The sequence below is a fragment of the Procambarus clarkii genome, chromosome 21 (genome assembly GCF_040958095.1).
Source record: "Procambarus clarkii isolate CNS0578487 chromosome 21, FALCON_Pclarkii_2.0, whole genome shotgun sequence".
Classification (NCBI taxonomy): Eukaryota; Metazoa; Arthropoda; class Malacostraca; order Decapoda; family Cambaridae; genus Procambarus; species Procambarus clarkii.
The window spans coordinates 22,493,664-22,521,128 of NC_091170.1; the positions used below are offsets into that span (position 1 = coordinate 22,493,664).

Here is a 27,465-nt window from a genome sequence, read left to right on the forward strand (position 1 = left end):
GAATGGTTGCAAGGTCTACATTTATTTTTTCCCAGTCAATCCTCTTACTGTTGAAATTGAATTGATTGAATATTCCTTCTCGCTTGTTGGGTCTCTTAGACCTACTACCGTTATTTATGCTAGTTCGCACTTCAATAAGCTTATGGTCTGAGTATGAAGTATCTGAGATTGTTATGTGTCTGATTAGTTCATCATTGTTTGTGAATAACAAGTCTAGTGTGTTTTCGTTCCTAGTTGGTTCTGTAATTTGTTGATTGAGCGAGAATTTGTCACAGAATCTCAAAAGTTCTCTGACCTGTGGTTGGTTATTTCCCGGGTCATTCCCTGCTATGATATTTGTGTTTGCCGTTCTCCATCTTAGACTCGGTAAATTGAAATCTCCAAGGAAGATAATATCTGGAGCTGGGTTTGCTAGGTTATTAAGTATGTTCTCTATTTTTGAGCATCTGCTCTGTGAATTCCTCAACCGTTGCATCTGGCGGTTTATATATTAGAATAATAATTAGGTTTAGTTTCTCTACCTTAATTCCAAATACCTCTACCACCTCATTGGTAGAGTTTAGTAGCTCTGTGCATACCAGGTCCTCTTTAATATACAGACCTACTCCTCCATTTGACCTAGCTTTTCTATCACATCTATATAAATTATAATTTGGAATCCAGATTTCACTATCCATTTAATCTTTTGTATGAGTTTCCGTGAATGCCCCAAATATTGAGTTTGACTCTAATAGGAGGCCATTTATGAACTTAACTTTATTCCTTGACTTTGGCTTTAAACCTTGAATGTTTGCAAATATGAATGATTGTCCATATTGTGTGTCACTTCTGGAAGGTTTTGGTAGTTCTCCCTCCTCTCTACCCTGACCCAGGGTGTGTTGTTGTGGCAATGGTTTGTCCAGTTTTGGAAGTGATACTGGGGAGTGTGGTAGTCTCTGTGTAGTTGGGGGGTGTGGTAGTCTCTGTGTAGTTGGGGGGTGTGGTAGTCTCTGTGTAGTTGGGGAGTGTGGTAGTCTCTGTGTAGTTGGGGAGTGTGGTAGTCTCTGTGTAGTTGGGGAGTGTGGTAGTCTCTGTGTAGTTGGGGAGTGTGGTAGTCTCTGTGTAGTTGGGGAGTGTGGTAGTCTCTGTGTAGTTGGGGGGTGTGGTAGTCTCTGTGTAGTTGGGGAGTGTGGTAGTCTCTGTGTAGTTGGGGGGTGTGGTAGTCTCTGTGTAGTTGGGGAGTGTGGTAGTCTCTGTGTAGTTGGGGGGTGTGGTAGTCTCTGTGTAGTTGGGGGGTGTGGTAGTCTCTGTGTAGTTGGGGAGTGTGGTAGTCTCTGTGTAGTTGGGGGGTGTGGTAGTCTCTGTGTAGTTGGGGAGTGTGGTAGTCTCTGTGTAGTTGGGGGGTGTGGTAGTCTCTGTGTAGTTGGGGGGTGTGGTAGCCTCTGTGTAGTTGGGGAGTGTGGTAGTCTCTGTGTAGTTGGGGGGTGTGGTAGTCTCTGTGTAGTTGGGGGGTGTGGTAGTCTCTGTGTAGTTGGGGGGTGTGGTAGTCTCTGTGTAGTTGGGGGGTGTGGTAGTCTCTGTGTAGTTGGGGAGTGTGGTAGTCTCTGTGTAGTTGGGGGGTGTGGTAGTCTCTGTGTAGTTGGGGGGTGTGGTAGTCTCTGTGTAGTTGGGGGGTGTGGTAGTCTCTGTGTAGTTGGGGAGTGTGGTAGTCTCTGTGTAGTTGGGGTGTAGTATGAGTGGGTACTCGTTTGGAGACAGTGCCAGACTATCAGTGGGGGTACACGTCTGGAGACAGTGCCAGACTATCAGTGGGGGTACACGTCTGGAGACAGTGCCAGACTATCAGTGGGGGTACACGTCTGGAGACAGTGCCAGACTACCTGTGGGTACACGTCTGGAGACAGTGCCAGACTATCAGGGGGTACACGTCTGGAGACAGTGCCAGACTACCTGTGGGTACACGTCTGGAGACAGTGCCAGACTACCTGTGGGTACACGTCTGGAGACAGTGCCAGACTATCAGGGGGTACACGTCTGGAGACAGTGCCAGACTACCTGTGGGTACACGTCTGGAGACAGTGCCAGACTATCAGGGGGTACACGTCTGGAGATAGTCCCAGACTACCTGGGGGTACACGTCTGGAGATAGTCCCAGACTACCTGGGGGTACACGTCTGGAGACAGTGCCAGACTATCAGGGGGTACACGTCTGGAGACAGTGCCAGACTATCAGGGGGGGTACACGTCTGGAGACAGTCCCAGACTACCAGGGGGGGTACACGTCTGGAGACATTGCCAGACTACCTGTGGGTACACGTCTGGAGACAGTCCCAGACTACCTGGGGGTACACGTCTGGAGACATTGCCAGACTACCTGTGGGTACACGTCTGGAGACAGTCCCAGACTATCAGGGGGTACACGTCTGGAGACAGTGCCAGACTACCTTGGGTTACACGTCTGGAGATAGTCCCAGACTACTTAGTGGTACACATAATCTTGCCATTTTTCTCCACAGGTCTGCTCTTGCTGCCAGGCCTGGACGAGTTCATCTGTGACATAAACTTTGGACCTGCCAGAAAGGCGATGGCAACGTACACTCTTCTCTTGCAAGCATCCCATACGAGGGAGATATGAAAAATAGAATAGAGCTCATCCAACTCTTGGCAAGGGGACTAGACCAAGGGGAAGTGGAAAAGTTAATATGGGAAAGGTATAGACGTAGGTCTCACCCGAAGGTTGGAGGGTACCACAAGAACTGTGATGGCAGCCTAGAGATCTGTTCCGGGCAGGCGAACCATAGATATGACACGTTCGTGTCGGGACGATACGGGACGTCATTACTTACAAAAGAAACAATCGAAACCGTCAATATGTTAGGGCTTCTGACTGGTGAAGGAAGGAACTGTTGAATGTATGTGGAGCTCTGAGGACAGAGTTGGATTCCCTGTGAGAGGAATGTCGAAAAGGACAGGGGTCTTATGAAGGCTCAGACAAAGACGCCTACCGATGTCCTAAAAACTGCCAATCCATTCGCCGTGCTGGAAAACGAGTGCTGTAGGGAGCCTGTAGTTCGTTCGAAAGGCAAAGCATCAGAGGGAGCAAAAGTGCCTTAAGGTGTTCACAAACTACAGGAAGTACCGAAGAAAATTTTGGTTGTGGTAGATTTCCAGGTGAGACATTTGGATATAATTTTTTGTGCAAGAGATAGGGGGAACAGGTTAAGGGTTTGCTATCCTGGAGCTGGAATTGATATTGCTAACAACATGAATGATATTAAGACTGGAAATGGGAATAAACCCATTATTTGTATATTAAGACTGGAAATGGGAACAAACCCATTATTTGTATCAGTGCTGTTGGAAATGATGAAGGGCGAGTTAGGAGTGAGGAACTGATACAGAGGTTTAAGACAGCGAAAAGTTAGGAATAATGAAGGAATCCCAATCATATGTGGCATTCTTCCAAGAAAGGGAGTTGTATGTCGAAAGCATTTGGTGTCAAATGCCGTCTTTACAAATATTGAAAATCAAATGCAATATCATCCTTTGATAACTGGGAACAATTCTATGGAAGAAATGACATGTATGCTCGGGATGGGGTGCATCTATCCAGGGCTGGGGTTGTTGCTGTTGCCAACTCGTTGGAACCTGTGGTTGGAGGGTTTGTTTGGGTTTAAGCTCTTAGTAGATAGTGGTATGGGAATTTATATGGAGAAAGGAGGTAACAAAAGTATGTATTTGTGGGGGGGAAACAAATTGGCAAAATGTTTCGGGAAAGAGAAGGGCTTCAAAATAAAAATACACTTAAGGTATATTACACTAACAGTAGAAGTCTAAGAAACAAAATAAACGATTTAAGTGCTCTTGTCTGCACACAAAAAAAAAAAAATAGATATTTTTGCACATACCGAAACGTGGATGAATGTAGAAAATACAGAACTATTGGCTGAATCTATATAAATAAGAATGGAAATGTTCGTTTGTGCATAACCGCTAATATCCGAAAGTTCTTCACCGATTGCTTTGAAATTTTAACACAATGTTCCATTCCCATCCGAGCGGGTTTTTATATACATACTATATAGATGTCACGTCTGTGACGGTAAAAAAAAAAAACATGTTTTTTTCTGAAAAACGGTGTTTTTCATGAGAGGGAAATCTTCGAAACCTGTTTACCGATTGTTTTGAAATTTTGACACAACGTTGCATTCGAATAGGTGCGTCTTTATATACTTTATGCATAGGGATGGCACCTACTATATAGCTGCCACCCCTGTGACAGGTAAAAACATACGTTTTTGAAAAACAGCGCCATCTGTTGCACATAATAGCAACATGCACGCTATACTAAATATGTCACTAAATAAATATATAAATTCCTTTTCAATGTTTCCGATTGCACTGATAAATTTTATTTTCATAGATTTTGATTTATTTTATTTTTTTATTGAATTATTTTGTGGGACATTGTGTTGGAATTGAGCTGTGTTGTTTACCATACCGTTCATTTCGTAAGTATAGATGCCACACCTGTGACAGGTAAAACTATGCTTTTCTTGAAAAGCTGCGCCATCTGTTGTATGCAAGAGCAACACACATGCAATACTAAATATGTTACAATTCCATTTCAATGTTTTTGATTGCACTGATAAATGGAACTTTCATAGATTTTGATTTATTTTCATTTTGAATAATTATTTTGTGTGAATTGCATTGAATTGAGCTGCGCTGTTTACCATATCACTCATTTCGTGAGTATAGATTATTTTTTTTTTCATAATTTCATTTAATTTTTTAAATGTTTTTATTATATTTCAGTGATGGGAACATCAGATCACCTGATGTTCCCAATTTTCTGATGGGAACATCATCATTTGGGAAAGATGATGAACATCATCATTTTCGTGTGTTTTTCAAGTGAGGAAAATCTTCGAACCCTCTTTTCCGATTGCTTTGAAATTTTGACACAATGTTGCATTTGAATAGGTACGTGTTTTTAAATACCTACTATATACATGCCTCACTTGTAACAGGAAAAAAACTAGCTTTTTTTTTTTTTTAAACATTACCATCTGTTAGACATAAGAGCAACATACGCTGTAATCTTCAAAAGTTCTTCACCAATTGCTTTGAAATTTTGACACAACGTTCAATTCTAATACGTGCGTGTTTTTATATACCTACTATATAGATGCCACACCTGTGACAGGTAAAAAGATGAACAAATCTTTTTTGGTGTCGTGTAAGGTAAAAAAAATGCTTATTTTGAAAAACAGCGCCATCTGTTGCATGTAATAGCAACTCACGCTATGCTAAATATGTTACGATTCCATTTCAATGTTTCCGATTGCATTGATAAATGGAATTTTCATAGATTTCGATTTATTTTCATTTTGATTTCATTATTTTGTGTGACATTGTGTTGGAAATGAGCTGTGTTGTTTTCCATACCGTTCATTTCGTGAGTATAAGTATAGATGCCACACCTAGGACAGGTAAAAAACATGCTTTTTTTGAAAAACAACACCATCTGTTGCACGTAGGAGCAATAACACTATACTAAATATGTTATGATTCAACCCGTTCTCGCACTTTCTTACAGTCAATATTGACTTATTAAATACGTGCATATGTGACATACTAAACATACTAGTTTAGCTTGAAAAGCTTCATAGAAAACATAGGTATATTATTACTTAACCTATACCTATAATAGGTTAAGTAATAATTGTAATTACAAAGCAATAAGATGCTTATCTTAACATACTAAGAAGGTTAGGTAAGGTCGGTGTTTTCTATGAAGCTTTTCAAGGTAAACTAGTATGTTTAGTATGTCACATATGCACGTATTTAATAAGTCAATATTGACTATACAAAAGTGCGAGAACGGGTTGTAGGATTCCATTTCAATGATGTTGATTTCATTTATAAATTGAATTTTCATAAATTTCGATTTATTTTCATTTTAATTTAATTATTTTGTGTGATATTGCATTGGAATTGAGCTGTATTGTTTACCTTACTGTTCATTTCGTGAGTATAGTTTTTAATTGTTTTTCTTATATTTCAGTGATAGGAACATCAGATCATTTGATGTTCCTAATTTTCAGATTATTTGGGAATGCATCAGACGAGGGAGTGGGGAATGGTGGGGAGGACGATGGGATGAGAGTGGGATAAGGTGGGGAGGACGAGGGGACGGGGACAGGGCAGGGGAATGGTAGGGAGGACGAGGGGACGAAGGAGTGGGAGATGGTGGGAAGGACCAGGGGACAGTGGAGTGGGAAACTTTATGAGGAAGAGGGGACGCTGGAGTGGGGGATGGTGGGGAGGACGAGGGGATGGGGGGAGTGGGGAATTGTTGCGAGGACCAGGGATAAGGGGAGTGAGGAATGGTTGGGAGGACGAGGAGAGGGGGAATGGTGGGGAGGACTGGGTGACAAGGGGAGGTTGCTGTGGCTCAGCAATGCACACGCGTTGCTTAGCCACAGCAACGCGTGGCCGGTTACAGCTAGTGTCAAATAAATAGATTTAAACTATTTCACACAGATAGCTATATTAGACAAGGAGGGGGAGTAGCCATATATGTTAGGGAAAATTTGAAATGTATTCTCAAAGAGGGAATCAAAACTGAGTCACACACAGAAACTATTTGAATTGAATTAAACGAAAAAGCAAATAATCTTATAATAGGAGTTATATACAGGCCACCAAACTTAGACAGGATGGAAGCAAAGCATCTATGGGATGAAGAATCTAGAGCATAAGAACATAAGAACAAAGGTAACTGCAGAAGGCCTATTGGCCCATACGAGGCAGCTCCTATTTATAACCACCCAATCCCTCTCATATACATGTCCAACTCACGCTTGCAACAATCGAGGGACCCCACCTCCACTACGTTATGCGGTAATAGGTTCCACAAATCAACAACCCTGTTACCGAACCAGTATTTACTGAAGTCTTTCCTAAATCTAAACTTATCTAATTTATACCTATTGTTTCGTGTTCTGTCATGTGTTGATACTTTTAATACCCTATTTATATCCCCTTTGTTATGTCCATTCATCCACTTGTAGACCTCTATCATGTCACCCCTAACTCTTCACCTTTCCAGTGAATGCAATTTAAGCTTTGTTAATCTTTCTTCATTGAAAGATTTCTAATTTGGGGAATTAACTTTGTCATCCTATGCTGGACACGTTCAAGTGAATTTATATCCATTCTATAGTATGGCGACAGAAACTGAACTGCATAATCTAAATGGGGTCTAACCAGAGCAAGATATAGCTGAAGAACAATTCCAAATGTCTTGTTACTAACGCTTCGATTAATAAATCCCAGTGTCCTATTTGCCTTATTACGAACATTTATGCATTGATCCTTTTGTTTTAAAATCTTACTAATCATAACTCTTAGATCCCTTTCACAATCCGACTTCGCAATCTCAACACCATCCAGCTCGTATCTCGTAACTGTATCATCATTACCTAGCCTCAAAACTTTACATTAATCAGCATTAAACTTCATCTGCCAATCCTTTGACCATTTCAAAACTCTGTTTAGATCGACTTGAAGTGATAGTGAGTCTTCTTCCGTGCTTATTTCCCTACCGACTTTGTATCATCGTTAAATTTGCAAATTTTGCTACTCAAAACTGAATCTAAATTTATATATTATAAACAACAGAGTCCCAGGACAGAGCCTTGAAGCACTCCACTTAAAACATTTTCCCACCCTAACTTAACCCTATTTATACTAACTCTCAGTTTCCTTTGGTATAGCCATGCCCTAATCCAACTTAATATAGCACCCCAAATACCATGAGCCTCTATCTTTTCAATCAGTCTTTCATGTGGCACTGTATCATGTTATTAATAATATAGCCAGTTCCAGCTCCCGGATAGCAAACCTTAACCTGTTCCCCCTATCTCTGGCACAAAACGGTCTATCCAAATACCTCAACTGGGAATCTCCCACAACCAAAATTCGCTTAGGTACTTCCTTTACTTTCTGAGCACGTTGAGGGACCTGCACTTCGTTGCTTTCCCTTTCGAACGAACTGCAGGCTCACCACAGCACTCGTCCTCCAACACGCCAAATGAGTTAGAAGTCCTTAGTTCAGCGACACACACCCGCCCTCTTCCCGGAATTGTGACGGACAGGATATGAAGAGCGACTGAAAGACCTGAAACTTAGGCCCTAGAATATAGGCGAGAGAGAGAGGGGAGGCATGATAGAGACAAAAAATACTTTAGGGGGATTGACAGAGAAGAAATAAATGAAATGTTCACTTAGAATACCAACAGAACATGGGGGTGGGGGTGGAAGCTTTAGACTCAGATATGTTGCACAAAATATATTTTGCGAGAGTGAGTGAGAGTTTGGTCTCGTTCAGCGTGAGTGTATGAAAGTTTGGTCTCGTTCAGCGTGAGTGTATGAGAGTTTGGTCTCGTTCAGCGTGAGTGTATGAGAGTTTGGTCTCGTTCAGCGTGAGTGTATGAGAGTTTGGTCTCGTTCAGCGTGAGTGTATGAGAGTTTGGTCTCGTTCAGCGTGAGTGTATGAGAGTTTGGTCTCGTTCAGCGTGAGTGTATGAGAGTTTGGTCTCGTTCAGCGTGAGTGTATGAGTTTGGTCTCGTTCAGCGTGAGTGTATGAGAGTTTGGTCTCGTTCAGCGTGAGTGTATGAAAGTTTGGTCTCGTTAAGCGTAAGTGTATGAGAGTTTGGTCTCGTTAAGCGTAAGTGTATGAGAGTTTGGTCTCGTTAAGCGTAAGTGTATGAGAGTTTGGTCTCGTTACGCGTAAGTGTATGAGAGTTTGGTCTCGTTAAGCGTAAGTGTATGAGAGTTTGGTCTCGTTAAGCGTAAGTGTATGAGAGTTTGGTCTCGTTAAGCGTAAGTGTATGAGAGTTTGGTCTCGTTAAGCGTAAGTGTATGAGAGTTTGGTCTCGTTAAGCGTGAGTGTATGAGAGTTTGGTCTCGTTAAGCGTAAGTGTATGAGAGTTTGGTCTCGTTAAGCGTAAGTGTATGAGAGTTTGGTCTCGTTAAGCGTAAGTGTATGAGAGTTTGGTATCGTTAAGCGTAAGTGTGTGAGTCTGGTCTCGTTCAGCGTGAGTGAGTGAGTGAGTGAGATTCTGATCTCGGTCAGCGTGAGCGAGTGAGTGAGTGAGAGTCTGGTCTCGATTTGCGTGAGTAAGTGAGGGAGAGTTTGGTTTCGTTTAACGTGAGTGAGTGAAAGTCAAGTCTCGTTCAGTGTGAGTGAGGGAGAGTCTAGTCTCGTTCAGCGTGAGTGAGGGAGAGTCTGGTCTCGTTTAGCGTGAGTGAGAAAAAGTTTGGTCTCGTTCAGCGTGAGTGAGTAAGAGTCTGGTCTCGTTCAGCGTGAGTGAGTAAGAGTCTGGTCTCGTTCAGCGTGAGTGAGTGAGTAAGAGTCTGGTCTCGTTCAGCGTGAGTGAGTAAGAGTCTGGTCTCGTTCAGCGTGAGTGAGTGAGAGATAGTCTGGTCTCGTTCAGCGTGAGTGAGTAAGAATCTGGTCTCGTTCAGCGTGAGTGAGTAAGAGTCTGGTCTCGTTCAGCGTGAGTGAGTGAGAGTCTGGTCTCGTTCAGCGTGAGTGAGTGAGTAAGAGTCTGGTCTCGTTCAGCGTGAGTGAGTAAGAGTCTGGTCTCGTTCAGCGTGAGTGAGTGAGAGTCTGGTCTCGTTCAGCGTGAGTGAGTAAGAGTCTGGTCTCGTTCAGCGTGAGTGAGTGAGAGTCTGGTCTCGTTCAGTGTGAGTGAGTGAGAGTCTGGTCTCGTTCAGCGTGAGTGAGTAAGAGTCTAGTCTCGTTCAGCGTGAGTGAGTAAGAGTCTAGTCTCGTCAGTGTGAGTGAGTAAGAGTCTGGTCTCGTTCAGCGTGAGTGAGTAAGAGTCTGGTCTCGTTCAGCGTGAGTGAGTGAGAGTCTGGTCTCGTTCAGCGTGAGTGAGTAAGAGTCTGGTCTCGTTCAGCGTGAGTGAGTAAGAGTCTGGTCTCGTTCAGCGTGAGTGAGTAAGAGTCTGGTCTCGTTCAGCGTGAGTGAGTGAGTAAGAGTCTGGTCTCGTTCAGCGTGAGTGAGTGAGAGTCTGGTCTCGTTCAGCGTGAGTGAGTAAGAGTCTGGTCTCGTTCAGCGTGAGTGAGTGAGAGTCTGGTCTCGTTCAGCGTGAGTGAGTAAGAGTCTGGTCTCGTTCAGCGTGAGTGAGTAAGAGTCTGGTCTCGTTTAGCGTGAGTGAGTAAGAGTCTGGTCTCGTTCAGCGTGAGTGAGTGAGAGTCTAGTCTCGTTCAGTGTGAGTGAGTAAGAGTCTGGTCTCGTTCAGCGTGAGTGAGTGAGAGTCTAGTCTCGTTCAGTGTGAGTGAGTAAGAGTCTGGTCTCGTTCAGCGTGAGTGAGAGTCTGGTCGTTCAACGCTCCATCACCCCGAGAGTGGTTACCAAACTGCCGAAATAATAGTCGCGACGCCGTTGGTGAGACACCTGACCCCCTCCAGGGAACACCTGACCCCCTCCAGGGAACACCTGACCACCTCCAGGGAACACCTGACCCCCTCCAGGGAACACCTGACCACCTCCAGGGAACACCTGACCCCCTCCAGGGAACACCTGACCACCTCCAGGGAACACCTGACCACCTCCAGGGAACACCTGACCACCTCCAGGGAACACCTGACCACCTCCAGGGAACACCTGACCACCTCCAGGGAACACCTGACCACCTCCAGGGAACACCTGACAACCTCCAGGGAACACCTGACAACCTCCAGGGAACACCTGACCACCTCCAGGGAACACCTGACCACCTCCAGGGAACACCTGACAACCTCCAGGGAACACCTGACAACCTCCAGGGAACACCTGACAACCTCCAGGGAACACCTGACAACCTCCAGGGAACACCTGACCACCTCAAGGGAACACCTGACAACCTCCAGGGAACACCTGACAACCTCCAGGGAACACCTGACCACCTCCAGGGAACACCTGACCACCTCCAGGGAACACCTGACCACCTCCAGGGAACACCTGACCACCTCCAGGGAACACCTGACCACCTCCAGGGAACACCTGACCACCTCCAGGGAACACCTGACCACCTCCAGGGAACACCTGACCACCTCCAGGGAACACCTGACCACCTCCAGGGAACACCTGACAACCTCCAGGGAACACCTGACCACCTCCAGGGAACACCTGACCACCTCCAGGGAACACCTGACAACCTCCAGGGAACACCTGACCACCTCCAGGGAACACCTGACCACCTCCAGGGAACACCTGACCACCTCCAGGGAACATCTGACAACCTCCAGGGAACACCTGACAACCTCCAGGGAACACCTGACCACCTCCAGGGAACACCTGACCACCTCCAGGGAACACCTGACAACCTCCAGGGAACACCTGACAACCTCCAGGGAACACCTGACAACCTCCAGGGAACACCTGACAACCTCCAGGGAACACCTGACCACCTCCAGGGAACACCTGACAACCTCCAGGGAACACCTGACCACCTCCAGGGAACACCTGACCACCTCCAGGGAACACCTGACCACCTCCAGGGAACACCTGACCACCTCCAGGGAACACCTGACCACCTCCAGGGAACACCTGACCCCCTCCAGGAACACCTGACAACCTCCAGGAACACCTGACAACCTCCAGGGAACACCTGACCACCTCCAGGAACACCTGACCACCTCCAGGGAACTCCTGACCACCTCCAGGGAACACCTGACCACCTCCAGGGAACACTCAGGGTCCTCAAGGTAAAGGAGCACCGGAGCCCACCTTGAGAGGGAGGTTGGCAAGGTATTCTAATTTTTAAATATGAATGATGTCGACCAAAACAGGAATCCAGAGATAACTGGGAAAACTGATTGGTTTTAAAGCAGGATGAGTGAGTGAAGTAGTTGCTGAGTACGGGTCCCCTGATCGTCAATGTGTCGGCCAGTATTGTGACAGACAAGCGAGGTAATGTCTCCTACGGACTCCATTTCCCATTGGTTCCCTCCAGAATGATCTGACCAGCTGCTGGACGATGTAAACCGATTGTCAAGCTTACAACAGACAATCCCACCATTGTTAAAAAATACAATATCCCAGAAATTGCAGAATAAGAATTCCCTTGAGGGACGAGAGCGGCCAGGCAATGAAAACACCAAAGTTTTACAGCGGAGCACAATGGTGAGGACGCTGGTGCCTCTCAAGACAAAGTTTCCTCGTACAAGGGTCCGTCATACACATTCAGAAGTGTATGACAAGAGCCACTCATACAGAGGAGTGTATGATAAGGGTCGGTTATACTCAGGAGTGTGTGACAAGGACCTGTCATACACACGAGTGTATGACTTGAGCCGCACTTACCTGCTCACCAGTGTAGGATAATATGTAAATTTTATTTTTAATAAGATCATCAAGTAGCAAATGCTGTGAACCCCTAAAGTGAGTTCTAAATTTGTATCCCATTCCATCACAATCATCATCATCATCATCATCATCATCATCATCATCATCATCATCATCATCATCATCATCATCATCATACATGAGTGCTACAAGCTTCCTTATATAAGTAAGAATTTAGTTGGCTTAAATTTATACAAAATTTATATACCAGAAAAAAGTTAAGACAGCTTATCTGTTGCTGCAGTTCTTGAAGTGTAGTCCTTGAATTGTAGTCCTTGAAGTGTAGTCCTTGAAGTGTAGTCCTTGAAGTGTAGTCCTTGAATTGTAGTCCTTGAAGTGTAGTCCTTGAAGTGTAGTCCTTGAAGTGTAGTCCTTGAAGTGTAGTCCTTGAAGTGCAGTCCTTGAAGTGTAGTCCTTGAATTGCAGTCCTTGAAGTGTAGTCCTTGAAGTGTAGTCCTTGAAGTGCAGTCCTTGAAGTGTAGTCCTTGAAGTGTAGTCCTTGAATTGCAGTCCTTGAAGTGTAGTCCTTGAAGTGTAGTCCTTGAAGTGTAGTCCTTGAAGTGTAGTCCTTGAAGTGGAGTCCTTGAAGTGTAGTCCTTGAAGTGTAGTCCTTGAATTGCAGTCCTTGAAGTGTAGTCCTTGAAGTGTAGTCCTTGAAGTGTAGTCCTTGCAGTGTAGTCCTTGAAGTGTAGTCCTTGCAGTGTAGTCCTTGAAGTGCAGTCCTTGCAGTGTAGTCCTTGAAGTGCAGTCCTTGCAGTGTAGTCCTTGAAGTGCAGTCCTTGCAGTGTAGTCCTTGCAGTGTAGTCCTTGAAGTGCAGTCCTTGCAGTGTAGTCCTTGAAGTGCAGTCCTTGCAGTGTAGTCCTTGAAGTGCAGTCCTTGAAGTGTAGTCCTTGAAGTGCAGACCTTGAAGTGTAGTCCTTGAATTGTAGTCCTTGAAGTGTAGTCCTTGAAGTGCAGTCCTTGAATTGTAGTCCTTGAAGTGTAGTCCTTGAAGTGCAGTCCTTGAAGTGTAGTCCTTGAAGTGTAGTCCTTGAAGTGCAGTCCTTGAAGTGTAGTCCTTGAAGTGCAGTCCTTGAAGTGTAGTCCTTGAATTGTAGTCCTTGAAGTGTAGTCCTTGAAGTGCAGTCCTTGAAGTGCAGTCCTTGAAGTGTAGTCCTTGAAGTGCAGTCCTTGAATTGTAGTCCTTGAAGTGTAGTCCTTGAAGTGCAGTCCTTGAAGTGTAGTCCTTGAAGTGTAGTCCTTGAAGTGCAGTCCTTGAAGTGTAGTCCTTGAATTGTAGTCCTTGAAGTGTAGTCCTTGAAGTGCAGTCCTTGAAGTGTAGTCCTTGAAGTGAAGACCTTGAAGTGCAGACCTTGAAGTGTAGTCCTTGAAGTGCAGTCCTTGAAGTGTAGTCCTTGAAGTGCAGTCCTTGAAGTGTAGTCCTTGAAGTGCAGTCCTTGAAGTGTAGTCCTTGAAGTGCAGTCCTTGAAGTGTAGTCCTTGAAGTGCAGTCCTTGAAGTGTAGTCCTTGAAGTGTAGTCCTTGAAGTGTAGTCCTTCAAGTGTAGTCCTTGAAGTGTAGTCCTTGAAGTGCAGTCCTTGAAGTGTAGTCCTTGAAGTGTAGTCCTTGAAGTGTAGTCCTTGAAGTGTAGTCCTTGAAGTGCAGTCCTTGAAGTGCAGTCCTTGAAGTGTAGTCCTTGAAGTGCAGTCCTTGAAGTGTAGTCCTTGAAGTGCAGTCCTTGAAGTGTAGTCCTTGAAGTGTAGTCCTTGAAGTGCAGTCCTTGAAGTGCAGTCCTTGAAGTGCAGTCCTTGAAGTGCAGACCTTGAAGTGCAGTCCTTGAAGTGCAGTCCTTGAAGTGCAGACCTTGAAGTGCAGTCCTTGAAGTGCAGACCTTGAAGTGCAGACCTTGAAGTGCAGTCCTTGAAGTGCAGTCCTTGAAGTGCAGTCCTTGAAGTGCAGTCCTTGAAGTGCAGTCCTTGAAGTGTAGACCTTGAAGTGCAGTCCTTGAAGTGCAGTCCTTGAAGTGCAGTCCTTGAAGTGTAGTCCTTGAAGTGCAGACCTTGAAGTGCAGTCCTTGAAGTGCAGACCTTGAAGTGCAGTCCTTGAAGTGCAGTCCTTGAAGTGTAGTCCTTGAAGTGTAGTCCTTGAAGTGTAGTCCTTGAAGTGCAGTCCTTGAAGTGCAGTCCATGAAGTGCAGTCCTTGAAGTGTAGTCCTTGAAGTGCAGTCCTTGAAGTGTAGTCCTTGAAGTGTAGTCCTTGAATTGTAGTCCTTGAAGTGTAGTCCTTGAAGTGCAGTCCTTGAAGTGTAGTCCTTGAAGTGCAGTCCTTGAAGTTTAGTACTTGAAGTGTAGTCCTTGAATTGTAGTCCTTGAAGTGTAGTCCTTGAAGTGCAGTCCTTGAAGTGTAGTCCTTGAAGTGCAGTCCTTGAAGTGTAGTCCTTGAAGTGCAGTCCTTGAAGTGTAGTCCTTGAAGTGTAGTCCTTGAATTGTAGTCCTTGAAGTGTAGTCCTTGAAGTGCAGTCCTTGAAGTGCAGTCCTTGAAGTGTAGTCCTTGAAGTGCAGTCCTTGAAGTGCAGTCCTTGAAGTGTAGTCCTTGAAGTGCAGTCCTTGAAGTGCAGTCCTTGAAGTGCAGTCCTTGAAGTGCAGTCCTTGAAGTGTAGTCCTTGAAGTGTAGTCCTTGAAGTGTAGTCCTTGAAGTGTAGTCCTTGAAGTGTAGTCCTTGAAGTGTAGTCCTTGAAGTGTAGTCCTTGAAGTGCAGTCCTTGAAATGCAGTCCTTGAAGTGCAGTCCTTGAAGTGTAGTCCTTGAAGTGCAGTCCTTGAAGTGTAGTCCTTGAAGTGCAGTCCTTGAAGTGTAGTCCTTGAATTGTAGTCCTTGAAGTGTAGTCCTTGAAGTGCAGTCCTTGAAGTGCAGTCCTTGAAGTGTAGTCCTTGAAGTGCAGTCCTTGAAGTGCAGTCCTTGAAGTGCAGTCCATGAAGTGCAGTCCTTGAAGTGCAGTCCTTGAAGTGCAGTCCTTGAAGTACAGTCCATGAAGTGCAGTCCTTGAAGTGTAGTCCTTGAAGTGCAGTCCATGAAGTGCAGTCCTTGAAGTGTAGTCCTTGAAGTGCAGTCCTTGAAGTGCAGTCCATGAAGTGCAGTCCTTGAAGTGTAGTCCTTGAAGTGCAGTCCATGAAGTGCAGTCCTTGAAGTGCAGTCCATGAAGTGCAGTCCTTGAAGTGCAGACCTTGAAGTGCAGTCCTTGAGGTGTAGTCCTTGAAGTGCAGTCCTTGAAGTGTAGTCCTTGAAGTGCAGTCCTTGAAGTTTAGTCCTTGAAGTGTAGTCCTTGAAGTGCAGTCCTTGAAGTTTAGTACTTGAAGTGCAGACCTTGAAGTGTAGTCCTTGAAGTGCAGTCCTTGAAGTTTAGTACTTGAAGTGCAGTCCTTAAAGTGCAGTCCTTGAAGTGCAGTCCTTAAAGTGCAGTCCTTGAAGTCTAGTCCTTGAAGTGCAGTCCTTGAAGTTTAGTACTTGAAGTGCAGTCCATGAAGTTTAGTACTTGAAGTGCAGTCCTTGAAGTGCAGTCCTTGAAGTGCAGTCCTTGAAGTGTAGTCCTTGAAGTGCAGTCCTTAAAGTGCAGTCCATGAAGTCTAGTCCTTGAAGTGCAGTCCTTGAAGTTTAGTACTTGAAGTGCAGTCCTTGAAGTGCAGTCCTTGAAGTCTAGTCCTTGAAGTGCAGTCCTTAAAGTCTAGTCCTTGAAGTGTAGTCCTTGAAGTGCAGTCCTTAAAGTGCAGTCCTTGAAGTCTAGTCCTTGAAGTGTAGTCCTTAAAGTGCAGTCCTTGAAGTGCAGTCCTTGAAGTCTAGTCCTTGAAGTGTAGTCCTTAAAGTGCAGTCCTTGAAGTGCAGTCCTTGAAGTCTAGTCCTTGAAGTGCAGTCCTTGAAGTCTAGTCCTTGAAGTGCAGTCCTTAAAGTGCAGTCCTTGAAGTGCAGTCCTTAAAGTGCAGTCCTTGAAGTGCAGTCCTTGAAAAGCAACTCTTGAGGTCCAGTTCTTGAAATGTATTCTTTTAAGTGCAGTCCTTGAAGTGCAGTCTACGAATTGCAGCTCTTGACGTGCAGCCCTTGAAGCGCAAATCCTTGAATTTCAGTCCATAAAGTGCAGCCCTTAAAGTGTAGTCTTCTAAGAAAAGCTCTTGAAGTGTGGTCTTTTAAGTGCAGTCCTTGAAGTGCATCCCTTGAAGTGCAGTCCTTGAAGTGCTGTCCTTGAAGTGCAGTCCTTGAAGTGCAGTCCTTGCAGTGCAGTTCTTGAAGTGCAGTCCTTGAAGTGCAGTCCTTGAAGTGCAGTCCTTGAAGTGCATCCCTTGAAGTGCAGTCCTTGCAGTGCAGTTCTTGAAGTGCAGTCCTTGCAGTGCAGTTCTTGAAGTGCAGTCCTTGCAGTGCAGTTCTTGAAGTGCAGTCCTTGCAGTGCAGTTCTTGAAGTGTAGTCATTTTGCCAGCCTTCAAACTGTAGACGGTTTGATTGTAGCCAGTCACAAAGGCTGTAGGCCTCTGACGTCTTACGCCATAGAGCCGGTGGGTGCCTGCTGGAGTGGTGGGAGTCAGTTCAGAGCCAGGCACTAGAGCAGAAAGGACCTCGGTTGGGCAGGGTCTTTGTATTACCTCACTCAATAAAGCTCTCAAGTGCCTACGTGTATCTACAGCCCCAAGTAGAGGCCTTGACCATATCTCCTACCAACAAGCATACGAGCAGAAATACTGGTAGCAGCTATGGGATGAGAATTTTTTTCTCAGCCGGAAACTCAAGTGGCCACTCCCGCCAACACCGCCAGCCGCCACCAATACTCAAGGTTCATCATAGCAGCCTGAGGTCTGAGGTCCTGCCATCCACCCTTGCTCTAGGTCACAGTTCTCATCAAGTAAGGCACTATATTTAGCAGTAAGAACGTAGTTCAATCAGTGATGGAAGAGTACACCTTCCCATGCGTCATTTTGAAGTGCAGTTCTTGAAGTGAAGTGAAGTGGTATCTGAGTCAGTACCATTGCTAGTCCTGCTTACCGGATGTGTTGTACAGTTTTGTGAGAAACAACAAATAATTTAACTAGCAGCTTGACTAGTGACGTCACCCGTCACTAATGACGTCACCCATCAGTGAACTTATGTCAAAGCTATTGACCCCTGTGCTTCCTTCGCCGTTATCGTCGTAACGTCATCGTCTCTGCAACATTGTCGATCCTTATCGATGTCATCTTCACTCCTGTAAAGTCACTGCCACCCGTGTCGTCACCCCAAGCTTCGTGTCCCTCCCGCAAGACACGCTGCTGTCCTTGCCAGAAGGAAACAAACCACCCCACGCTTTCTCTCCATTCGCTTTGGCGGGTCTCCTGGTTCAACCTTGACGACGAGCGGGCGTCTCTGAAGGGAAGGGAAGGCGTGATCATGGAAGTGTCTGATCACTTTTTGATGGAGAGTGATTCTTCTGGTTCTGTGTGGTGGTTCATGGATCTCGTAGTCACTGGTGGTGTTTACTTCTTCGGGGTCTGGGACATACATGTGCTTCATGCGGTACAGCTGCCTTCTGGCCAGGTAGCTGAGCCTGGTGTTCATTGGCATCATGTTGAGAGTCTCATGGATTTGGTACGTTCTTACCCTGTCCGCCAGCGACAGGCCCGCCGCGAAGCGAAGTGCTTTATTTTGGTCCCGTTGGAACTTTATCATGTTGGTTTTGTTGGTAAAGTTCAGGAGGACGTATGGGTACTCTAGGCTAGGCCTTATGATCATTCTGTACAGGTGGAGCTTGATATGGGATGGGGCTTGCCTGAAGCAGAAAAGCCTCGACAGGAAACCCCTAGCCATCGCTGTCTTCTGGGAGACGTACTGGGTGGAGTTGAGTAGCCTGTTGAAGTTGTATCTAAGTGCTGTGTTGGAGTTTGAGATGGCTATGGGTTCACCCTTGATCATTATCCCCCCCCTCATCTTCGATTGAGACGGCTATACATCCGACAGTGCTTATTTGGATCTTGTCTGGATTAGTGGTGATCATCCATTTTCTTTCCCAGTTAGCAGTCATGGCTAGTTCTACATTCGCCTTACGGGTTACAGTCGCGTGTTTGGCTGTCTGACTGCTTGGGTTAGATGTTATTACATGTGTTATGTCGTCAGCAAATTGGACGATAATAGTGTCCCTGTACTCTGGTTGGGGCAGGTCATTTATGAAAATGTTGAAGAGGACCGGGATCAGGCACGACCCTTGGGGAACGCCAGTTGTTGGAGTGAAGCTTGCTACTTGCCTGTTCTTTAGGAACTTTCTGATCAGCCTGAGGAGGGTCAAGTTTTGGGCTGGTAAGTCTGCTAATTTGTACACCAGGTCATCGTGCCATAGGCTGTCGAAGGCCTTGTGTACGTCTCTCGTCGCAATCAGGGCTACCTGTTTTTGCTGGCGAATTGAGCTTACAGCATCGTAGATGATGTTTATTGCGTGCTGAGTTCACCGTTGTGCTCGAAAGTCAAACTACTTTTCTGTGAAGAGGTTGTTGAATTCCATATAGTAGTTGAGACGGTTGGACATGGGTTTTTTCAAAACACTTGTATATTGTATCTAAAAGGGAGATTGGAACGTAGTTGCTGGGCTGGTGGGGGTCTTTCTTGGGTTTGGGAATGAATATCATCTTGGCTGATTTGAAAGCTACGGGAATGTGGCCAGATGCCAACATCGCATTGAATAAGTTAGAGTAGCGATTGCAGAAGATTGCCTGGTAGGAGTTTGATCTGCTTGGCTTTGATCCCCGATGGTCCTGGGGGCTTATCTCAGATGCTCTTAATGACCCCCTCTCATCTCTACCATTGATATGGGTCTTGTTAGGGGGTGTTCGTATTGGAAGGTTGTTAGGTCTATCAAGAGAGGGCTGAGTAGGGAGGTGGCGTTTTTCGTGGTCCATTGGTTGGCACGGTTGAAGTGCATGTTGAATGAAGGCTCTGCTGTTTGAAGCTGAGTGTTTTTTTTTTTTCATACGGCGCCCATGAGGTCAGCTTGTTCTTGTGGGTCTTCTATTTTTGAAAGGCTGGAATTTTGAGGAGATGGTTATTCAGAGCTGTGAAGGTTTCAGTGACTACATAATAGGTACCATAACAACTGGAGGACAAAAAATTATAGTCGTAGTCATATATATAGTCTACCACCAAATGACAGATGGTCCAGGCAATAATATGATAGAAACAATATGGCCACCATTAACATAATAGAGAGAGCAGCTTCTGTTGCTAGCAGGAATGGATCTGGACTACTAATTATGAGAGACTTCAACCACGGGAAGATAGATTGGGAGAACAGAGATCCGCATGGAGGACCAGAAACATGGAGAGCTAAGCTGCTGGACGTGGCAACAAGACACTTTCTAAGCCAGCACATCAAGGAACCAACAAGAATGAGAGGAGAAGATGAACCAGCCATGCTCGATCTGATATTTAACCCTAAATGAGTGGAATATAAGGGAAGTTAAGATGGAAGCACCCTTGGGAATGAGTGATCACAGTGTATTGATCTTTGAGTACCTGGTAGAGCTAGGAATTATCTCCCCCCCAAAAAAATAGGAAACAAAAGGCTGGCATACCGAAAGGGGAACTATGAAGATATGATAAGTTTCCTAAGGGAAATATCTTGGGACACAGACCTCAGAGATAAGTCTGTACAAGGTATGATGGACTCTATGTCACCCAAAAGTGTCAGGAGGCAGTAAACAGGTTCATCCCGGCCCAAAGGGAAAAATCCGAGAATCAAAAGAAGAATCCATGGTATAACAGGGCATGTATGGAAGCAAAGGAACTAAACAAAAGGGCGTGGAGGAACTTCCCGAATAATAGAACACCAGAAAGCAGAGAGAGTGAGATACCAGAGAACCAGGAATGAGAAAGTTAGGGTGAGAAGAGAAGCAGAGAAAAATTATGAAAATGATACAGCAAACAAGGCCAAGACCGAACCAAAGCTACTCCACAGTCACATCAGGAGGAAAACAACAGTGAATGAACAGGTAATGAAACTTAGAACAGGCGAGGACAGGTATACAGAGAAAGACAAAGAGGTGTGTGAAGAACTCAACAAGAGGTTCCAGGATGTCTTCACAATAGAACAAGGTGAAGTCACTGTGCTAGGAGAAAAGGAAGTAAACCAGGCGGCCTTGGAAGGGATCGAAATTACGAGAGAGGAGGTCAGGAGACACCAACTGAATCTGGATGTTAGAAATGCTGTTGGTCCAGACGGGATCTCACCATGGGTACTGAAAGAGTGAGCAGAGGCACTTTGCTTGCCATTCTCCATAGTGTATAATAGGTCACTGGAGATGGGAGACCTACCAGAAATATGGAAGATGGCGAATGTGGTCCCAATATACAAAAAGGGTGACAGACAAGAGGCACTGAACTACAGGCCAGTGTTCTTAACTTGTATACAATGCAAGGTGATGGAGAAGATCGTGAGAAAACACCTAGTAACACATCTGGAGAGAAGGGACTTCGTGACAAATCGCCAGCATGGATTCAGGGAGGGTAAATCTTGCCTGACTGGCTTAAAAGAATTCTACGACTGGGTGACAAAGATTAATCAAGAAAGAGAAGGCTGGGCGGGCTGCATTAAATTGTATTGTCGGAAAGCTTTTGACACAGTACCGCATAAGAGGCTGGTACATAAGCTGGAGAGACAGGCAGGTGTAGCAGGTAAGGTGCTCCTGTTAATAAGGGAGTACCTAAGCAATAGGAAGCAGAGAGTTACGGTGAGGGGTGAGACCTCAGACTGGCGTGAAGTAACCAGTGGAGTCCCACAGGGCTCTGTACTCGGTCCTATCTTGTTTCTGATATATGTAAATGATTTCCCGGAGGGTATAGACTCATTTCTCTCAATGTTTGTTGACGATGCCAAAATTATGAGAAGGATTAAGACATAGGAGTACTGCTGCTTGAGGCTTCAAGAAGATCTAGACAAGCTGAAGGAATGGTCGAACAAATGGTTGTTAGAGTTTAACCCAAGCAAATGTACTGCAATGAAAATAGGTGTAGGGATCAGGAGGCCAGATACTAGGTATCATCTGGAAGATGAAATTCTTCAGGAGTCAGAGAGAGAAAAAGACTTGGGGGTTGACATCACGCAAGACCTGTCCCCTGCAGCCCATATCAAGAGGATAACATCAGCGGCATATATCAGGCTGGCCAACATAAGAACGGTATTCAGAAACTTGCGTAAGGAATCATTCAGAAGCAGGCAATGAGTCGCAATAACGTTGCTAAAGAACGTTGACCACACCACACACAAGAAGGTGAAGGGACGACGACGTTTCGGTCCGTTATGGACCATTCACAATCGACTTGAGAATGGTCCAGGACGGACCGAAACGTCGTCGTCCCTTCACCTTCTAGTGTGTGGTCTGGTCAACATCATTCAGAACTTTGTATGCCACATATGTCAGGCCAATCCTGGAGTATGCAGCCCCAGCATGGAGTCCATATCTAGTCAAGGATAAGACTAAACTGGAAAAGGTTCAAAGGTTTATCACCAGACTAGTATCCGAGCTGAGAGGTATGAGCTACGAGGAGAGACTACGGGAATTAAACCTCACTTCGCTGGAAGACAGAAGAGTTAGAGGGGACATGATCACCACATTCAAGATTCTCAAGGGAATTGATAGGGTAGATAAAGACAGGCTGTTTAACACAAGGGGCACACGCACTAGAGGGACACAGGTGGAAACTGAGTGCCCAAATGAGCCACAGAGATATTAGAAAGAACTTTTTTAGTGTCAGAGTGGTTGACTAATGGAGTGCATTAGGAAGTGATGTGGTGGAGGCTGACTCCATACACAGTTTCAAGTGTAGATATGATAGAGCCCAATAGGCTCAGGAACCTGCAAACCTGTTGATTGACGGTTGTGAGGCGGGACCAATGAGCCAGAGCTCAACCCCCGCAAGCACAATTAGGTGAGTACACACACACACACAGTGTGTGTATTCAGAAATCTGTACACCAGTTGATTAACAGTTGAGAGGCGGGACCAAAGAGCCAGAGCTCAACCCCTGCATGCACAATTAGGTGAATTAGGTGATTAGGTGAGTAAACACACACACACACATACACACATACACACACACACACACACCACTCGCACACAGACACTCAGACAGACCAAACCTGTCACCTAAAGCCCACATAAAGAGAATTACGTCTGCAGTATATGCGAGGCTGGCTAACGTCAGAACAGCCTTCAGGAACCTGTGTAAGGAATCGTTTAGAATCTTGTACACCACATACGTAAGACCAATCCTGGAGTATGCGGCCCCAGCATGGAGCCCATACCTTGTCAAGCACAAGACGAAGCTGGAAAAAGTTCAGAGGTATGCCACTAGACTAGTCAAAGAACTAAGAGGCATGAGTTACGAGGAAAGGCTGCGGGAAATGTACCTTACGACACTGGAAGACAGAAGAGTGAGGGGAGACATGATCACTACCTACAAAATCCTCAGGGGAATTGACAGGGTAGACAAGGATAAACTATTCAACACTGGCGGTACGCGAACAAGGGAACACAGGTGGAAACTGAGTACCCAAATGAGCCACCGGGACGTTAGAAAGAACTTTTTCAGTGTCAGAGTAGTTAACGGATGGAATGCATTAGGCAGAGATGTGTTGGAAGCTGACTCCATACACAGTTTTAAAAGTAGATATGATAGAGCCCAGTAGGCTCAGGAATCTGTACACCAGTTGATTGACAGTTGAGAGGCGGGACCAAAGAGCCAGAGCTCAACCCCCGCAAACACAACTAGGTGAGTACAACTAGGTGAGTACACACACACTCACCCACACACCATGATGGACTATGTCACCCAAAAGTGTCAGGAGGCTGTAAGCAGGTTTGTCCCAGCCCGACAGGAAAAAACCGAGAAGCAAAAGAAGAATCCATGGTTTAATAGGGAATGTATGAAAGCAAAGGAGCTGAATAAAAGGGCATGTAGGAACTTCCGTAATAACAGAACACCAGAAAGTAGAGAGAGATACCAGAGAACCAGGAACGAGTATGTTAGTGTGAGAAGAGCAGCTGAGAAAAGGTATGAAAATGATATAGCTAATAAAGTCAAGACCGACCCAAAGCTACTACACAGTCACATCAGGAGGAAGACAACAGTGAAGGAACAGGTGATAAAACTTAGGGTGGGCGAGGACAGGTACACAGAGAATGACAAAGAGGTGTGCGAAGAACTCAACAAAAGGTTCCAGGAGGTCTTTACAATAGAACAGTCTCCGTTTTTATAGTCTCCGTGGTGTAGTGGTAAGACACTCGCCTAGCGTTCCGCGAGCACTTTGTCATGGGTTCGTATCCTGGCTGGGGAGGATTTACTGGGCGCAAATCCTTAACTGTAGCCTTTGTTTAACTCAACAGTAAAATGAGTACTTGGTTGTAACAACGATTCTTCGCGGCGGGGATCGTATTCCAGGGACCTGCCCGAAACGCTACGCGTACTAGTGGCTGTACAAGAATGTAACAACTTTTGTATATATCTAAAAAAAAAAGAACAAGTAGAGGTCACGGCGCTAGGAGAAGTGGCAGCAATCCAGGTGACCTAGGATGGGTTTGAAATTACAAAAGATGAGGTCAAGAGGCACCTATTGGAGCTGAACGTGAAAAAGGCTGTTGGGCCGGACCGAATCTCACCATGGGTATTGAAAGAGTGTGCAGGAGCACTTTGTTTGTCACTCCATAGTGTACAGTAGGTCACTGGAAACGGGAAACCTTCCAGAAATATGGAAGACGGCTAATGTAGTCCCAATATACAAAAAGGGCGACAGACAAGAGGCACTAAACTACAGGCCAGTGTCCTTAACTTGTATACCATGCAAGGTGATGTTGAAGATTGTGAGGAAAAAACCTAGTAACACATCTGGAGAGAAGAGACTTCGTGACAACCCATCAACATGGGTTCAGGGAGGGTAAATCTTGCCTTACAGGCTTGATAGAATTCTACGATCAGGTGACAAATATTAAGCAAGAAAGAGAAGGATGGGCGGACTGCATTTTTTTGGACTGTCGGAAAGCCTTTGACACAGTACCCCATAAAAGGGTGATGCATAAGCAGGAGAAACAGGGAGAAGTAACTGGTAGGGCGCTCCAGTGGATAAGGGAGTACCTAAACAATAGGAAGCAGAGAGTTACAGTGAGGGGTCAGACCTTAGATTGGCATGAAGTCACCAGTGGAGTCCCACAGGGCTCCGTACTCGGACCTATCCTGTTTCTGATATACGTAAATGATCTCCCAGAGGGTATAGACTCAATGTTTGCTGACGACGCCAAAATTATGAGAAGGATTAAGACAGAGGAGGACAGCTTGAGGCTTCAAGAAGACCTGGACAAGCTGCAGGAATGGTCGAACAAATGGTTGTTAGAGTTTAATCCAAGCAAATGTAATGTAATGAAGATAGGGGTAGGGAGCAGGAGACCAGATACAAGGTATCATTTGGGAGATGAAATCCTGCACGAGTCAGAGAGAGAGAAAGACCTGGTGGTTGATATCACGCCAGACCTGTCCCCTGAAGCTCATATCAGGAGCAGCGGCATATCCCAGGTTGGCTAACATAAGAACGGCCTTTAGAAACTTGTGTAAGGAATCTTTTAGAATATTATTTACCACATATGTCAGACCAATCCTGGAGTGTGCGGCTCCAGCATGGAGTCCATATCTAGTCAAGCATAAGACTAAACTGGAAAAGGTTCAAAGGTTTGCCACCAGACTAGTACCCGAGCTGAGAGGTATGAGCTACGAGGAGAGACTACGGGAATTAAACCTCACTTCGCTGGAAGACAGAAGAGTTAGAGGGGGACATGATCACCACATTCAAGATTCTGAAGGGAATTGATAGGGTAGATAAAGACAGGCTATTTAACACAAGGGGCACTCGCACAAGGGAACACAGGTGGAAATTGAGTGCCCAAATGAGCCTCAGAGATATTAGAAAGAACTTTTTTAGTGTCAGAGTGGTTGACAAATGGAATGCATTAGGAAGTGATGTGGTGGCGGCTGACTCCATACACAGTTTCAAGTGTAGATATGATAGAGCCCAATAGGCTCAGGAATCTGTACACCTGTTGATTGACGGTTGAGAGGCAGGACCAAAGAGCCAGAGCTCAACTCCCGCAAACACAACTAGGTGAGTACACACACACACACAATAACATGGTGTGTGGTAACACTAATTGAGAGAACAGCCTCTGCTGCCTGTAGAAATAGATCCCATCTGCTCATCATGGTGGACTTTAATCACAGAAGGATAGACTGGGAGAACAAGGAACTGCGTGGAGGTGAGGATACGTGGAGAGCCAAACTATTGGAGGTGGTGACTAGAAACCTTTTAAGCCAACATGTCAGGGAACCCACAAGAATGAAAAGAAACAATGAACCAGTGAGACTCGACATAGTTTTCACTCTGAATGACTCCGACATAAGGAAAATCGGTTTTTAGACCCCAGTAGGAATGAGCGACCACAGTGTACTGACGTTTGAGTATCTGGTCGAGGAAGGGATAATGAGCTTGAGGAAGGTAACTGAAAACAAAAGGCTGGCATTCCAAAAGGGAATCTATGAAGAGATAAGAAAATTCCTTACATATATATGGAAAACAGAGCTCAGGGGGAAGACGGCCCAAGACATGATGGACTACATCACACAGAAGTGTAAGGAGGCAGCAGACAAGTTTGTCCCGGTCCAAAAGGAAAACAAAATGTAGATGAGAAACCCATGGTTTAATCAGAGATGCATGTTAGCTAAGCAACGAAGTACAAGGGCACAGAGAAACTATAGAAATAACAGGACACTAGAGAGCGGATAAAAATACCAGAGCGCCAGGAATGAATACGTCAGGGTGAGAAGAGAGGTAGAATGTCAATATGAAAATGACATAGCAAGCAAGGCAAAGACTCAACCTAAATTGATGCACAGTCTGATCAGGATAAAAACAACATAGAAAGAACAGGTAATGAAACTGAGGATAGGGGCAGACAGATTCACAACAAACGACAAAGAAGTGGGCGAGGAACTCAATAAGAAATTCCAGGAAGTCTTCACATTAGAGCAACGAGAAGTTCCAGAGATAAAAGAAGTAATTGTCAACCTAGCACCACTAGAAGAGTTTGTGACTACCAGTGGGGAGGTGAGGAAGCATCAGCTAGGTTAGGATGTGACAAAAGATATAGGCCTGGACAGAATATCGCCATGGATACTTAAGGAAGGAGCAGAAGCTCTGTACCTGCCACTCTCCATGGTGTATAATAAATCACTGGTAACAGGTGAAATGGCAAAAATTTGGAAGACGGATAATGTAGTTCCGATATTCAAGAAGGGTGATAGACAGGAGGCACTGAACTACAGGCCGGTGTATCTAACATGCATGCCATGCAAGATGATGGAGACGATTGTACGAAAAAAGCCAGTGGAACATCTGGAGCGAAAGAACTTTGTAACACAACATCAGCATGGGTTCCGGGATGGTAAATCATGCCTCACAGGATAAATTGAATTCTACGACCAGGCAACGAAAATCAGGCAAGAAAGAGAGGGCTGGGCAGACTGCATATTTTTGGATTGTTAGAAAGCCTTTGACACAGTACCACATAAGAGACTTGTGCACAAACTGGAGATGCAGGCTGGAGTGAAAGGGAAGGTACTCCACTGGATAAGGGAGCACCTAAGCAACAGAAGACAGCAACTCACTATGAGGTGTGAGGTCTCTTAGTGGCGAGGCGTCACCAGTAGAGTCCCTCAGGGGTCAGTTCTTGGACCTATACTGTTCCTGAGATATGTAAATGATCTCCCAGCGGGAATAGACTCGTTCCTCTCAATGTTTGTTGATGATGCAAAACTTATGGGAAGAATTAAGACAGGAAGATAGTATGAAGCTACAAGATGACCTAAACAAACTGAAGGAATTGCCCAACATATGGCTACTAAAGTTCAAAGCTAGTAAATGTAAGGTAATGAAACTATGTAGATGAAATAGGTCAGACACTGGATACAGAATGGGAGATGAAGTCCTACACGAAACAGACAGAGAGAAAGATCTAGGAGTTGATATCACGCTAAACCTGTCTCCTGAAGCCTACATC

At 45.3% G+C, this 27,465-nt stretch overlaps 1 protein-coding gene across 1 annotated transcript in view; it reads right to left on the reverse strand.

Annotated features, from left to right (window-relative positions):
• Positions 1–12,604: 12,604 nt before the first annotated feature.
• Positions 12,605–27,465, reverse strand: part of LOC138367137 (uncharacterized) — a 54,162-nt gene continuing 39,301 nt past the window's right edge. The window contains exons 2-5 of the mRNA XM_069328541.1: positions 18,622–18,812; positions 16,430–16,837; positions 14,706–15,852; positions 12,605–14,620 (exon numbers count right to left, since the gene is read on the reverse strand). Of these exons, the coding sequence (XP_069184642.1) occupies positions 12,605–14,620; positions 14,706–15,852; positions 16,430–16,837; positions 18,622–18,812 (3,762 nt within the window). The remainder of the gene's footprint in view (positions 14,621–14,705; positions 15,853–16,429; positions 16,838–18,621; positions 18,813–27,465) is intronic.